Source organism: Epinephelus fuscoguttatus, linkage group LG19 (genome assembly GCF_011397635.1).
Source record: "Epinephelus fuscoguttatus linkage group LG19, E.fuscoguttatus.final_Chr_v1".
Taxonomy (NCBI): Eukaryota; Metazoa; Chordata; class Actinopteri; order Perciformes; family Serranidae; genus Epinephelus; species Epinephelus fuscoguttatus.
Window position 1 is genome coordinate 3544931 of NC_064770.1, and position 16750 is coordinate 3561680.

The following is a 16750-nucleotide window of genomic DNA, read 5'->3' on the forward strand; positions in this document are numbered from 1 at the left end:
ACAGACATTTGACTTTATGTTGTACCTGTCCAGGTCCAGGAGAAGAAGAGCTAGCTCCGAGTCAGATTGTAGCACCTTTAGCTCTTGCAGTGCTCTCCACCTTGGAAATGCAAGGCCAATGTTAATCCAGGTTCTGTCCCTTTCTTTATCCGACAACTTCTTCGCCAACAACCGTTGTTTCTTTTGAGGTAATGTCAGATCCTGGTCGTCTTCAGGTGGACGTTCTGCTCTCTGCCATTTTATTTCGAAAATACGGCCTGCCATTGCTCACTGGCTGTAGCCTTTTATAGGGAGGGAGGGCCAAGGGCTCCGAGAGGAGGAGGAGGGGGGGGTTTCATATGAATGTACATGAACGCGCAGCCGGACCAGTTTGTAAACAATGGGCTGGACATCAACACAGAGAGAGGGTGTGTGAGGTCATGCTATACTCCAGATGAAATTACACCTCGAGTTCTTCACATAGCAATTTTTTAATTCCTTCAATCTAGAAATGATGAATTTCGCTTATTGCTCCTTTAAACCAAGATAATACGATTGTTATCGTAGTTTTTAAATCTTTATAAAAGAAGAAAATTCATTTGTAGGTTTCTTCTGTTGCTTATTCACTCATCTTGCCATTGATTCTCATAACACTCTGTTTGGAGTGTGCCTCTGGCCATGTTGCCCTAAAACTTTACCCTACCCATCTATCCCAGCAAGAGTCGGGACACCCTACTTCTAGACGTGAACATGCAAAACAGAGGGTTCTTAGTGGAAGGGGCCAAAGGTGTATTGAGATTGAACCTAACTTTAGAAATTGGAACTAATGTAAGTAGTAATGGAGAGGGGAGGATAACACTTATAATACAAGAACAAATTATTCTGTAACAGAGACAAACCATGTGAAAACAACATCCAAGCCCATACAGGCAAATACACAAACATGTCCCATGACCTCTAGTGCTCAACCACAGCCAGGTTTCAGCACCAAATCTAATGTGTTCACACCAAACACAATGTTGCGTTATTTGTGTGAGTTTTAATGGTAGAATATTTTGTGTTGACTCACTTCATATGCACGTGAAATCGCTGAATCGATCAATTAACTTCTGCCGGTACAACTATTTTTAAACTGAAAGCGTATGAAAAATCACTCTACTGGCTTCATTTGCATTGCTTAATTTGCACATTTCATGTCATTCACATTGCATCCATCACGCTGCCTGGCAGAAAATTTGCATGGGAAATGCTATTTTGAGGATGTCACCTTGATCTTTAACTATGCATTTTATAGTATTGCACATTTTTCACTATTTTATTATTTTTAGATAAAACAGGCAGTTAATCTAAAAAATGATTGACAGTTTAAGAGATAATTAAACATCTCCATCAAAAGGTTTGATCCTGGGACAATGAAAGATACTGAGGGTATCAAAGTTGTACTAAGGGCGAGAGACTTCCACAAGTTTGCTTTGCTATTGCTTTGCATAAATGTATCTCAATCAGTTTACACAAAAAAATGTTGATGTTGACAATGCTTGCATGGCTGAGCCTTTACATTTGGATGCCAAACTTTGCCAAATTAAAAATATGGTACATTCAATGTGGGTTCACATTTTGAAAAACTTTACAGGGTTGGCTTTTTTCCCCTTCACATCCACACACTTTATGAACTTTCAAGGCCCACTGGAACTCTAACATACACACATGATCTCAATTTCGGTCAATCACTCACCTGCCCTGTTGATCTCGATAATCTCCTCCTGTGCCAATGGGCAGTCTCCAGTACCCATCATGCTGCCGGATCCCACCATTCCTGGCCCAAGTACATTGCCCATCAGCCTGTGTGGCGAGGCGGTTGCCATGGCCAGGGCATCTGGCTTGCAGTAGTTGGGGCTGCCAGGCTGTGGCGCTCGGGGGATGTGCTTATTCCTCTTCTTGGGGAGCTTCTGCTTGGCCATAGCCAAGGAGTAGTACATGCCAAAGTTGTTGACAATAACAGGTACAGGCATAGCGATGGTCAGCACACCAGCCAAGGCGCAGAGGGCACCCACCAGCATTCCTGACCATGTCTCAGGATACATATCCCCATAACCCAGTGTGGTCATGGTTACCACAGCCCACCAGAACCCGATGGGGATGTTCTTGAAGTTGGTGTGAGCTGCAGCTGTTGGATCGTCAGGGTCGGCACCGATGCGTTCCGCATAGTAGATCATGGTAGCAAAGATGAGGACGCCCAGCGCCAGGAAGATGATGAGCAGCAGGAATTCATTGGTGCTCGCCCGCAGAGTGTGGCCCAGGACCCGTAAACCGACAAAGTGGCGGGTCAGCTTGAATATACGCAGGATACGGACAAAGCGCACCACGCGCAGGAAGCTTAGCACGTCTTTGGCTGTTTTGGAGGAGAGGCCACTCAGCGCCACCTCCAAGTAAAAGGGCACGATGGCCACAAAGTCAATGATGTTAAGGGCGCTGCGAAAGAACTCTGCCTTGTCAGGGCAGAAGACAACACGCGCCATCACCTCAATGGTGAACCAAATGACGCAGACACCCTCCACGTATGTCAGCCAGCCATCCGTGACTACCTCATACACTATCTGCAGAGAAGGGAGAAAAAAAGGGGTTAGATGCTTTCATATTGCCTTTGCCGATTCATGTATTCATTCATTACAAGTTACATACCCAAAGGCACAATACCATGTTCACCAAAAGTTCAATTACACTTTGCGTGTGTTAGGCCTGTCACGATAACTACTTTGGTTGGATGATATATTGTCCCAGAAATATTGTCCCAAAAATAATTACAGTGTATTACTGTCAATTTTATACCATTGACAAAATAATAATATAATAGCATAATAAAGCAAGTACACCCTTTCAAAGGGCAATGAAGTTTTTGTTCATTCAGACATTGGCATTGGAATATGAAATATAATATCACATATTTTCAAAAAAGTAATGAACAGTTAAGTAATACAAGAAAGTATATAAACATTTTTAGTGCCTTCATGTTTTAATGCTTTTTCATCAGCCACCATAGTTTGCAGCCCCTCCACCACAAGAGCGTTTAAAAAACACAGTCAATGTTTTCAGTGTGAAACTGCTTTATTTAGTATTTTTACTGGTTTTAATTATTATATTGTTCAGATTGACACTCAATACAAAATTTGGCCAATAAAAACAAAACCAAGTCATGCTTCCTCTTCTTGACTAATAGACAGGCCTAGCAAAGCTTCAGGAACCCCGCAGTTACCTCAATAATCAGCTGGTGTGCTGCATTCGGCTCCTGGGAATGGACGGCCTGGAAGCCAGTCAGTTTGCTGGTGGATTTATGAAGTGGAGCATTAAGTGGTTGGAGGGAAAAAACTATGAGCAATGTACTTTTTGGCTGATGACTGTGCTTCTTCAGGTGCGGACACACCAAACTGACATCAAAGAACTAGCAGTAACGAAAGCCAACTGTTGCGTCATCTACATCGCCTCATGTCGCCCTGTGTCAGTTGCATTTGAACACACTACACGGACTACATCCGACAGCCAAGTGGCACATACGTTCTACGCCTGCGTGAGAGAGAGCGGAGTGACAGAGTGGTACATCCTGACAGCCGAGGTGTTACCTATCTGTGTAGCCGAGCACCGCAGCACCTCCACTGACTATTACAATCAGACGGTACCGGTGTTTCCTCTGCAGGCTCCACTTCACTCAGCCTGAGGAGGAAGCACCGGTTAGCCCCGGTTTCACTACAGGCAGATTCACTCGCTACAGGGGCGAGGGAATAAAACCTAAACAGCCAATCAGAGTGATCTCTTTCACGGACTAGCTCCACCGCTCATTCAACATGCTCAATCGGCTGAAAAGCTGCCGACGCCGAAGGGCCGACAGTGCAGGACACACCACAAAAACTAGGCCGACAGATGCTCACCGACGGCCCGACTTTGTCCAACGGCCGACCGTCAGCTTGGTGTGTCAGGGCCTTTCAACTTCAAAAGTGAAACTGCAGGCTACATTGGGTAATCTTGAAGTGTCGTTTCATTAGGGCTAGAGCACTGACCACAGGTGGGCAAGGGCCCTCTTGATACTTAAGGAATTATTATTATTATTATTATTATTATTTGCTCCAATGATTGCATTTTTGGGGGGCTTAACATACTCAAAAACTCATGAAATACAAACATCACATCTGGCCAAAAATGTGATATTTAGGGGTCCCATGCTTGGGTGCCAAAAAAATGGCTCAGTATCGCTCCCTACAAAATTTCTACAAAACAGCCCCCGAAGCTGGTTTGACCTACATGTATGAAAATTGGTAGGCACATGTAATGTCCCAAGACATACAGAAAAGTCTCTTGGACCCATTCTTTAAACCCAGCAGGAAGTCGGCAATTTTGAATTTACTGTGCCACTTTTGTGCATCTTTGGCCATTTTCAGGGGTCATACTTTAACAGACTTCTCCTAGAGATTTAATTAAATCGACTCCAAAGTCGGTGTGTTCCATCGAAAGACCTTACAGATGAAAAGTAGTTTGTAATCTGCTCCAAACTTAACAGTCCCGTCCTGAACCATCTACATGCCAATAATTAGTATTTATTAGTTTATATACTTTGATGTACATCTCCTACAAAACTGACCAGATCCACCTCAAATTTGGTCAAAAAAGGCACAAGACCTTGATGATGCTATATTGTGGAAACTGTAAGTTTTCATCAAAGCGCATCACCTTGGTGTTGCGGTGAAGGTCAACGTTTCACCATAACACAGCACTTGGCATTAACTTGGTTCAATCTGCCTGAAACTTGGGCATGGCACAAAGGCTTGGCCACACCCTTTAAAGAAACAGCCCCTACGGCATGTTTTAACGACATGAACGAAAATTGGTATGCACATGTATCACACCCTGATGCACAAAAATGCCTCTTGGACACATAGGCCAAACCCAACAAGAAGTTGGCCATTTTGAATTTCATGGTCAATTTTGGCATTTTCCATGCTGTACTTCCTGTTGCCATGTACTGGCAATAGGAAGTACATCTTTTCAGATACTCATCTTTTAATTTACCTGAAATTTACATGGTGTGGCATATATTTGATGTACCAAAACATGACATATCATTAGTGCAATCTACAGCGCCTCATAGCGTAAAGAGTAGGTGGTACAAAATATGAAATAGGTCATTCTAGGGCCCACACTCTATGAAAGATAAGCCATCTCACTCCTGCGTGCAATGTCTGACTTTAACAGAAATGAACTGCCGTGTCAGCCAGCGTCCTACCAGCACCCCCGAGTTGCACTGCTTGCAGCTTTAATTTTTCTTTGTACTTGTGTAAGTAGGTGGAATAGAGGGAAAAGGAAGGTCTGCTACACCCAAGTCTTATAATTGTAGGGCCACCCTGCTGTTTATTCTGGCATCATTTTGGCTAAAATGTTGGTGATAATCTTTTGCATACTCATACAAACACACGTAGCCTAAACACAATAACGAGGTCAGCAAAATGATCAAGGTTATGTCCATATATCGTAAAATAAGTCGGTAACATAATTATCATGACAGGCCTAGTGGGTGAATAGCAACAGAAAAGCTCATATGAGGGCAATCCTTATTACCTTTATCTAAACCCGAGGTCACCAGCAGCAGCAGTAAGAATTAAAGCTGCAAGCAGCTGTGATCGGGCCCTCGCTCAACCATGCAACCGCGGGGGCCTGAGGCATGCAGGTGTTGTGGCGCAGAGCGAGAAGGGAGAAAAAACCTGGCAGGAGCAAAAAACGCTATGTTTCGTTCATCTGCCATTTGGTGCTATGAGCATAACCAGATGTGGGCAGGTGCATTCAGGGGTGGACCGTCATCATGCATGTGAAGTTTCGAGCAAATTGGACAATGTCAATGTATAATAGGGCATTTCCTGTTTCCACAAGGGGGCGGCATGAGCGTAACCAGATGTGGGCAAGTGCGTTCAGGGGTGGACCCTCATCACATGTGAAATTTCGAACAAATCGGACAATACATGAAGGATTTATATCAAGTTGATGTTCCGTGGCGAAGGATGAAAAGTCGCCACTGCCGTGGCCTGCAACATGACAGGACTTGTGTGTTACTGTGGAGATCCATCAACGTGATCGTCATGTGGCCACACAATGTAGTTGATCAGGTCAGGAGCTTGAGGTTGGCGTTTGTAAGTGTAAAAGATGGCATTTCCTGTTTCCACGAGGGGGCGCCATGAGCGAGATTGCCTATGAGCATATGGAGGCATTGAGGGTGGGGCTCTTATCATGTACAGAAATTCGAAGCAGTTTGGATGAATTATGTGGGAGAGAGAGCTGCTTGAATATGCATGGCGATGGATCAAAAATGGAAGTACCACAGCAGCCACACCCTTTGACCTACAGACATGCAGAGCACAACTTTTGAGCAGCATGGTCTCTGGATGATCTGTAAAAAATCTGAAGTCGACTGGATGAAATCCCTAGGACTAGTTCGTTAAAATACAACATGTGGAAATCACGCCAAAATGACAAGTCAAAATCAAAATGGCCGACTTCCTGTTTGGAATAGACCATTGGTGCCAGCGACTTTTATGTGCGTCTGGACAACATGCACAATTTTCATGTTCCAACTCAAAAAAAAACCCTATGGGGAGGGGTTTTTGAAAATTTCAGGGGGGCGCTATAGAGGCATTTTGCCCCCCCCATGGGCGACGCCCCTATCAGACACAAGAGCTCACCATTCTTGACCTGTGTATCAATTTTCATGAGGATATGAGGTCGCTGAAGCCATCAAAAAGCCAAACGTATTTGGTGGCAAGGGAGGCACCATAGCAGCCACACCCCTTGACAAAGAGAAAAGCTTTTAATAACTATTGATCAGCATGGTCTCTGGATGATCTATAAAAAATCTGAAGTCGATTGGATGAAATCCCTAGGACTAGTTCGTTAAAATACAACATGTGGTAATCACGCCAAAATGACAAGTCAAAATCAAAATGGCCGACTTCCTGTTTGGAGTAGACCATTGGTACCAGAGACTTTTATGTGCATCTGCAACATACACATGTGTACCAATTTTCATGTTCCAACTCCAAAAAAAACCCTATGGGGAGGGGTTTTTGAAAATTTCAAGGGGGCGCTATAGAGGCATTTTGTCCCCCCCATGGGCGACACCCCTATCAGATGTAAGAGCTCGCCATTCTTGACCTGTGTATCAATTTTCATGAGGAGATGAGGTCGCTGAAGCCATCAAAAAGGCAAACGTATTTAGTGGCGAGGGATCGATAGTCGCCACACCGCCACATGGACACCATTAGACGTAGCTTCAAAGCGTTCATAAGGTAGCTTCACCAACTTGTTCTGCATGCATTAGAAGTGGAATGAAGTTGATGCGGTCAAGTTTGTGGCATTAGTACATGTTAAAGTAAAAACTGGTCACTTCCTGTTCCCACCAGGGGGCTCTATGAGTAAGGTGGGATATTAACATATCGGGGCATTCGGGGCAGAGCCATCATCATGTCCAGCAAGTTTGAAGCTGCTGAGATCAAGTATGTTGGTGGGAGAGCCACTCGAAATTTCGATCTGTACCAACTTTGAAGTCGATAGGATGAAATCCCTAGGACAAGTTCGTTCAAATGTAAGTTGTGGAAATCGCCATAACAAAAAAATTCAAAACAAAATGGCCAACTTCCTGTTGGGATTTTGCCATGACGTCAAGAGACTTTTTTGTGTGTCTCGGTATGATGCATGTGCGTACCAAATTTCGTTTGCCTACGACAAACTAACCCCAATGGGGAGGGTATTTTGAAAATTTATAGGGGGCGCTGTTTCGGCATTTCGCGCCGACCATACGCAACCACCCAAAAATATCGAATTTCGGATGTGGCCAGACGAATGTGGAAAGTTAGAAGCATTTTCAAGTTTGGGAAAGGGGCGAAATTGGGGCACGAAATGTTGCAAGAACAATAATAATAATAAACAGCGCAATTTCAATAGGGTCCTCGGACGACTTTGTCGCTCGGACCCTAATTAATTTCATGCCCTTTCAAACATTGAATCCAGCCACAAAATTTTGAGGAAACAATGTCAGGGATGAAAAAAAGATCATTTAAACCCAGTTTATAAGGCCTGTTTATTGAGTTTATAAAAGCCTCTCATGTTATTCATCCTGTACTGTGTAATTAACTTGATAGACACTTCACTTCCTAGCATAACTAACTACCACTAAATCAAACTCACCTTGTTCTTGTGAGTGAGTTTCTAACCACTAGTTATGTCTCAGTCAAGCGGCAATCTACTGGTTTTACACATTGTTAGCTTACTAATCATGAACAGCACTGCTCAGCTCCACAATTTAAGAATGTGCACTTTTTCCTTGCAATATGATGCTACAGTTGCATCATGGGAAATGTAGGACTGAGTATTTTTGAGACTTTAAATCAGTATATCTCGGCCTCTGCCTCATTTTTGTCATTCATTTTTGAATCTGTCACAAAAGTCTCCCAACTTTAGAGAGAAGCAACACTAGATCACTGCAGTGTTCCTTTTACAGTCACATTAACATATCAAAACAAACAAACAAAAAAACTATTCATTAAAACTGCACTGTACCTCCTCATGTGTCACATTGCCAACAGTGACATTTTCTGTTTTATTGTAGATGGTGTTGAAGGCTTCGTGGGTCTCCAGGCAGAAGGTGGAGATGGACAGAAGGATGAAGAAGAGCGAGGCAAATGCCACATACTGCAGAGACACAAACAGAGGGGGTGGGGGGTTGTTACAACTCCAGAATGTTCACATCAATCACGCATCATCTCCTGGTATTCAAGTACACTACAGTAAACTTTTACATCTGCACACCAACATTTCTGTGGCCAGTTTACACCTTTGTCATATATATTTTAGTGTTTATGTGATTGCTGGTAAAGAGAGGGGTTTGGGACATTGCAGTATGAGGAAAGCAGTGGTTATGCCAACAGGCTTCAGACAGGGGGCGCCAATAACACACTGAGGAGAGTGGAGGAATGCTGGTAATTCAGTGAAAATGTCCTGACTGCTGCAATCCCATTGATAACAGCACAGTAAGAAACAGAGAGGGAGGGGAGGATGATGGATGGAGGGTGTAAAAGTAATGAGGTACATGAGGTATCTGTGTGTGTGTGTGTGTGTGTGTGTGTGTGTGTGTGTGTGTGTGCATGCATGTGTTTGCAAGAGAGAAAGTAAAAAAATAGATAGTGTGTATGGAAAGAGACACTAAGTTGGTATATACACATGGGAGGAATAAGGAGATGCATGCATTACTGTGAACACCATTATGATGGCATATGTCATGTATCATAAAATGGATGTAGATGTGCCACACATAGGTTGAGTAGTCTTTTTTCTATCAGCACAGGATCAATGATCATCTTTGTGTAGTACACAATGGACACACACACACACACACACACACACACACACACACACACACCCAACAACCTTGCAACTGCCAAATCATTCATGCGTTTTATGTCACGTATTATTTTCTGTACTGTGGTCCAGCATGTATTAGATTTGCTTTTCTCTGCAGCATTCCCCTGCCCCCTACCACTTCTTGCCCTCCCATCTCTCTCTCTGTCTCTCTCTCTCTGCTCCCCAGCACCTTCCTCTCTCTGTGCTCAATGCAATGTCTGGATGTGTTGAGGTCCTCCCAGTGTGTGCGGAGGACCAGTTACCTGTCTAAATTATGGGATAGATGTCAGTGTTTGTTCAAGCGTACGCAAATCTCAAGGACTCCGAACATCACTTAAGCGTGTTTTCTAAAGCTTTTGACTCCCTTTTAACCCAGATGTTTTTTCTTGCCTGCCCTGCCTCACAATCATGCAGATACTGAGCTACACAGATACTCATCTCATCACATTTTCACTGTCAGTACATAGTTAGTCTTCTGAAACTCAGGTATATCAAAAACCATACACCAAGAAGCAACCAAGCAAAAACAGTTTGTGATATGATGGTGGGGAAAAGCATGATTACAAGATATATAAAAAAATGTGTGGTAGAACACAAACTTGATGTGTTAATTATGTCTTTAAAAAGCGGATATGACTAACATGTTAGCAAACAGTTGCTTTAAACACAATGTCTATGAACAGATATCTGCATATGAATAAATCTGTAGGCAAGTGTTCGAGATTTGGAAGTGTTCTGGTTTCTGTTTGTAGTCCGAGTAGTATTGACCAATCACGGTTGAGCAGCAGGTAAACATTCCATGTGGAGAGCAATAGAGGCATTAGCACTGGCTGAAATGCAATCTCTATCAGCTATCAGCAGATAAAGATTTATCTTTTTATTACCTTTTTTTGGTTTGTTTTTTTTACTTATTAGCATTCATATGCAAATTTCTGTTTATAGAGATCAGCCAAAATAATGCAGAGAATTTAAAAAATACTTGATACCTTCCCTCAAAACCAAAGATTAAAAAGTGTGTTATTTAAAAATTCAGAACAGTTTCCTGAATCAACTAATGTTAACACAGTTCATACCCAACATGTTAACATTTAATTCCCCAGATGATTCACTTTGTTTGAATGAATTTGACAGCATTCAATCAAGTTGAAAGACAGAACCATAAAGAACTAACATGTCGTTACTGAGCTCCAGTTAGAGAAAATGATTCCAAAGATAATTTTGCTCGGGTACAAAGACTACTTAGTCAGAATCAGAATCTCAATCAGACAAAAAACAAACAAACAAAAAAAAAAAAGAATTTCGATATATAAAACCTGTGTGTTGAAATTACAGATGAAGATGCAACAATTTCCAACTTCATAAGACATCTGAAGTTGAACATGGAAAGATATCACTGGAGGTAAAGTAAAATGTTCAGTGTAGAAAGGTTTTTTTTTTTCCAGACAATGAGTTTTTAAGGAAAAAAACTCATTAAAAACCCTTAAAAACTCATTGTTTGAAAAAAAGAAACCTTTCTACACTGAATCTAATTTGAGTAGACAAAATTAACCTATTTACACTAAAGTAAAATATGTTTTTTGGTTGGACTGACCCTTTAGGGCAAAGTTTCTTTTCTTTGAAGTTTGGAATTTTTGACATGTATATCATACAAAAACATATACATTTACTGTGAGATGAGGATCACAATGTCGTGCACATAAAGGTGATTTGGTTCCCTGCTCATTCCAAAAGGAAGTAGATGGGCTAGCAGCAAGTAGCTACGTAACAACCTTAAAGGTTGATTATACAGAATAATTATTAAAAGCTATAATTTTTTTAAAAATAATACATCCACAGTGCGTTTAGAGGGGTGCAGAATAAAAGTATAGCATTTCCTTGAAAAATGATATTTTGTCTGAATTAAATAATTTTATAAATTTTGACGGGGTCGACAATGATGTCATGTTTACATCATACCAGCCAATAGCGGCCGGGCATTGCTGGTTGCCAAGTACAGTCTCTATGCTCGGCATGATGGAGTCTGCATGTCCAGCAGCTGCTTTAGAGCCCAGGAGAACGGTGCGTTATCCATCCCAGCAACAGAGTGACCGGAGAAGGGCAAAGACGAGAGTTAATATTGGCAAAGCATTTGCTCGATGGACTCAAATAAAGGATTCCCACGGCTTAAGAACGCACGCGGAAATGGCTCAAATATGAGCAAGCACCTAACAAGCTGGCACAGGTTAATGAAGTAGTCGCCAACCCAACGTGGCCTGCAGCGGTACAGGCTGATGGCTTCACACACTTGGCATCGTACCTGGCAACCCGACTGCTGGAATTATTTTTTGTAGTTGCGACTACGATCTAGATACACTAGATGGCGGTATTCCGCTCATTCTACATAATCAACCTTTAACTACATTTCTCAGTGGCGTGGTGGTAATGTCACTACTTTCTGAGTCAAATAGCCTTACAGCAAAAAGAAACAACAAAGTCTTAATTTAAGTCTGTTATTTTATAATAAAGTTAAACTGAATATTTATTGCCTGCCTGTTTGGCTAACATTTTTTAATCACTGAGAAAACGCTGATTTGACATAAATCAAAGTAGCTTTGCAAGTCGCTACTTTTGTCATTTTCTCTTACCTTGGCTTACTACATTTCTCTGGAGATTCTCTTCAATGTAGTGAAACTTTATTTTGATGTAGAGTAATTGGTGGCTTAGCTCTCTCCATTTTCCAACTAGCTTGCCCAACACTGGTAGCAAGTTCAGCACCCACAGGGTGGTTGACGCTTTGTCAAGTACCTCTGCATCTCGTAGTGACTTTGCATCTAAACATATTCAGTGACCACTGAGTCTCAATAAACATCAAGAAGATATCTTCCAGATTATTTTATTGAACATCCAAAAAAGCAACTTCTTAAAAATATATACATCTCTCCATGAAATATGGCAGTTACCTTTAATTGTCTCACGTGATGCAAAGCTGAAACACACTATAACACGTGGTTCATGTTGTGGAATGGTCGCAGTTAGGTTTAGACAACAAAACCGCATGATCAGTTTTAGAAAGAAGATCATGTTTTGGTTTAAATAAGAACATTTGTGATGGAACAATAAGGTAATGTGATGTACATACATTATGTGAGTACCATCAATGTGTGACGACTGTAAATTATCCATAAGTTGTGCATAATTTATGCAAAAAATTACATATCGGGGGTGACTTGGAAAAGCAAATTTTTGGCTGGATGCAGTAAAGTCTCAGTCTTGTCATCACCATGAATCAGCAAAGCCTCTAATAATTATAACATTAATAAACATTATCATTTTTATACATAAGATGCAGCTGAGAATGCATTGAATGAAAAAAAAACATGAACAATTTCAAATAACATTAAACAGAGTAGAAAATCAAACATTTCAATTAAATATGGAAGACTGAAAAGACAAGCCCTTTAACAGTTTGAATATTATGTGCAGGCTGCTCCACAGTTTATGTCCAAAAAAAGGAAAGAGGTCTCCAAACATCTTTACTGTTGGTATATTTAATACTGTAGTGTTTGGGTCCACGTCATTGGTCCGATAGCCCATTGGTCCGACATCCCATTAGTCCGACGGTCCGCGGTGCCGAACGGCTCCCGGCGGACATAATTCTACCTTGATGGTGCACCGCGGCCGGCTCTGGGTCAACTGGGAAGGGCTTGAGGCGAAGCAGGCTCACGGCATATGTGTTTGCCACTTTCTTTTTCATTTTAACCCACACCATGATCTTTTCCTAACTCTAACCAAGTGGTTTTTGTGCCTAAACCTAACCAGACCTTAACCACAGGGCATCATGATGATTTCGGAACAACAGGACTTCGGAACAATGGGTTTAATATGGTCGGAACAATGGGATGTCGAACCAATGGGCTGTCGGACCAATGGGCAGTTCCCTAGTGTTTGATGACCTGCAAGCTGCAGCTAAGTAGTAGAGAGAGAGAAACAGCCAACTCAGGCCAAGTGTCCACATAGCGTTTTTTTTATTTTTCTGACTGCCAGCGTCTTATTTCAGTTGTTCCAAATGAGGAGAAAGTATGCGCGGCTGTTTTAGCCACCTATAAGCGCTGCACCCAGTGTCTTTTCTCATAGCGCTTAGACTTTTTTTTGTGTGGCTGCTCTGAACGTTTCTGGTTGAAAATCTTTGAACTTTTCAAAAAGGCGCTTCAGGACACCAGTACCCTGCTAACACTTCGCTGCCAGAATGGTAATGGGTGATGACTGATTCTAAAAAGGCCAAGGATCCAGTGTAAAGATCTCCCCTGTGGTCCCTATTACTTGTTTTGGTTAAGACTCAGCAGCTGCAGTATGTGCCAGCCTATTCAGGTGCAAAATTTAGTCTGACTGTTATACTGTTTTCCCACCCAAATTAGTGTGTGTACACAGTTTTTTTAATGATGGGAAAACCTACTAGAAATAGGCAACAGACTCCTTTCCCATTGCCAGTAGAGTAGAGCAATGCACATGACACTACTGTGTCTTCTTCTTCTGTATGCCTTTTTGTGTTTGTGGGGTTTTTTTTAAAATGTATTGTGATATATTGTGATTTATTCCCTTTTTTCAACTGTAAATTACTGTATGTCCTCAAAAGAAAATTTGTCAACATTTGTTTTATCTAATGAGATAAATTTTTAAGTCTGTTTATCTCACTTAAGCATTTTGTGTAGCAGCAAAATGTATCTAGTGGAGTGAAAAAACAATAAATTTTATTATTCTAGTAGGCTACCTAAAGTTTAATTTGTATTTGTCACATTAATAATTTCTGTAATAAAAAATAAATACTTAGCCATGTGTGACAATGTAATAGTGCCACACAAAAATATCGCAATACTATGCTGTATCAATTTTTTCCCCCAACTTTTACCCCTGTTGATCTGTTCTGTACGATATCTATTGCACGTCTGTCCGTCCTGGAAGAGGATCCCTCCTCAGCTGCTCTTCCTGAGGTTTCTACCATTTTCTTTCCCCCGTTAAAGGTTTTTTTGGGGGGAGCTTTTCCTTATCTGCTGCAAGGGTCCTAAGGACAGAGCGATGTCCTATGCTGTAAAGCCCTGTGGGGCAAATTGTGATTTGTGATATTGGGCTTTATAAATAAAATTGATTGATTGACCTCTAGAAAACAGGCTAGTAAACAGTAGAAACCAGCAAGGAGGCCTTTGAAAATGTGACCGTGGTTACTCCTTTTTATATATATATATATCTATCTCTTACTTCAGTCTTTCCTTCAAACTCGGTGCTGACTTAATTTGGAATGATGTTCAAGCGCTGCTTCCATGGAGACAGACAGTATTCTGTGGCGACCTGGCAATGAATTTTGCCATTAAGGGGCTAAAATTAGTGCATCTATCTGGGTGTTGTGTTTCCATCAAAGCCGATCAGAGCTAGAGCTGATAAATACCTATGACTAGTCATATGACTATGACTGAAGAGTCATCTGATCTGAGTGTGAATGCCGATTGTACCTTTCCTATTACATACAAAAACCAAATGCTACTGAGTGGAAGTGGGTTTTTTGTACTGTAGGAATGAGGTTTTATACTTCTTAGGCTGAAAAATGTGGTCTCTGTGACACAGTCAGTGTGCTGTCTTAAACTCATGTTGTTATCTATAAAGACACCCAGGCTTTTGGGGCTCTAAATTGAACCTGTTCTGCAAATTTTGAGGTTTCGTAAAATTTAAACATTCAAACAGCCCCAATAGCTTTAGAAAGTACATTGTACCACTCCATAAGCATTCTGTTAAATGATGAAGACTGTTGGGTTTGTTGGATGATGCAGATATATAAAATTGTGTGTCGTCTGCATAGCTATGAAATGTCACACCATGTTGCTTAATAAAGTGACCAAATGAGAGCATAGACAGTGAGAAATGATCTGATCATTTGGATATATTGCCAGAGCAGGGGGAGTATGGGTGTAAACTAATAACATTAAATATGGCTCTGTTCCATCATTGATATTATTAATTACCCAACAGTTACACTTAAACCCAGCAACCCACTTAAGAAGATTTAAAACCAGTCTAGTATAAACATGTGTCAGTATGATCTCAAGTATGTGTGTAAATGTTTGTGTGTGTGTGTCAGGTCAGTATAGAAGACAGACAGATAAAGCCTTCCTCTAATCATCAGGGAACACATCTAGTCCCACAGCTTATTATCATGGTCTAATTTAACACTGCTATCTAGAGCTGCCCTGGATACACACACACACACACACACACACACACACACACACACACACACACGAGTTCTTGAGCATTTTCAGGGTGTTATTAAAAGAAGTATTCAGAAGGATACACAGCATAAACATCCACTCGTTTAATGTACAACTTGCCTTGGCGAGCTCCTCTTTTAAATGGATGTGGCACTTTATAAAATCTGTCAAAGTCTGTTAAGTTACATAGGTTAGACTTAGCAAAAGAAATATTCAGTTCATTCCAAGATCACATTATGAACACCAGTCTCCTGGGGAAAATCCTGGACAAAAGTGTGGGTTTGTGGCCTATCCAGCACCCCAATATGCCCCCCTATGGAGACAGCTTCCTTCTTAATTTCTGTCACCATATTGGTTATATGATCACAGCCTTCTCAAATACTTGGGTTATACACCAATTAAAGACTTTGATTACTGAAGATACATACAAATGCTGGTGCATTACTTTTCATTGGCAAACGTACAAACAGTGCATGACAATAGCCTGTCTGGACACAACAAACAAAATTGTGTGGCAATCCATTCAGTAGATGTAGATATTCACTACCAAAACTGTTGGCCTCAAGGTGGTGAGGAACCTACAAGAGATATCTATATAACATTTTATGGCAATCCATTTGATTGATTGATGTTTCATTGTTGCTGAGATATTCCAGTTTAGGAAAAAGTGGTGATCAAATTGACCAACTAACTGTCATGCTGTTAGTGTGTCTAAAAAACTACTTCTATTAGGCCTATGTCCACCTCAAAATTTAAATCTTTATGTTTTGTTGGGTTCTCTGAATAAAATTCTCTTAATCAGTATGTCCACTGAATTTTCATATTTTCATACTTAACACAGATGTGTATTATAATAGGGCCTTCACACAATTTGTGTTTGGTAGATTATTTATTTTTTGTAACAGTGCTTCTTGGAAATAAATCGAATACCATTGGAAAGCCTGTTTATTTCCCTTTTAAATGGTGTCACATTTGTCAGGAACATGCATTTATGGGATGAGCGGCAGAGCTGAGTATGCAAGTTGCACCCATGAAAGAATTTGCTAAATCTTGTCTGCCAATGTCAAATAGCTTCGGGTTTTTTTGCTGTTGCTATTGACTCT

At 41.2% G+C, this 16750-nt stretch overlaps 1 protein-coding gene across 5 annotated transcripts in view; it reads right to left on the reverse strand.

Annotated features, from left to right (window-relative positions):
* The window catches only part of LOC125878816 (potassium voltage-gated channel subfamily C member 1-like), a 159448-nt gene that overhangs the window by 62084 nt on the left and 80614 nt on the right, over positions 1-16750 (reverse strand). For all 5 annotated transcript variants that reach the window (XR_007447793.1, XM_049560221.1, XM_049560218.1 and 2 more), the window contains exons 2-3: positions 8572-8703; positions 1715-2576 (exon numbers count right to left, since the gene is read on the reverse strand). Coding sequence is in view for 4 of the 5 variants with exons in the window: in XM_049560221.1 (XP_049416178.1) it covers positions 1715-2576; positions 8572-8703 (994 nt within the window). In the remaining variant the exon portion in view is untranslated. The remainder of the gene's footprint in view (positions 1-1714; positions 2577-8571; positions 8704-16750) is intronic.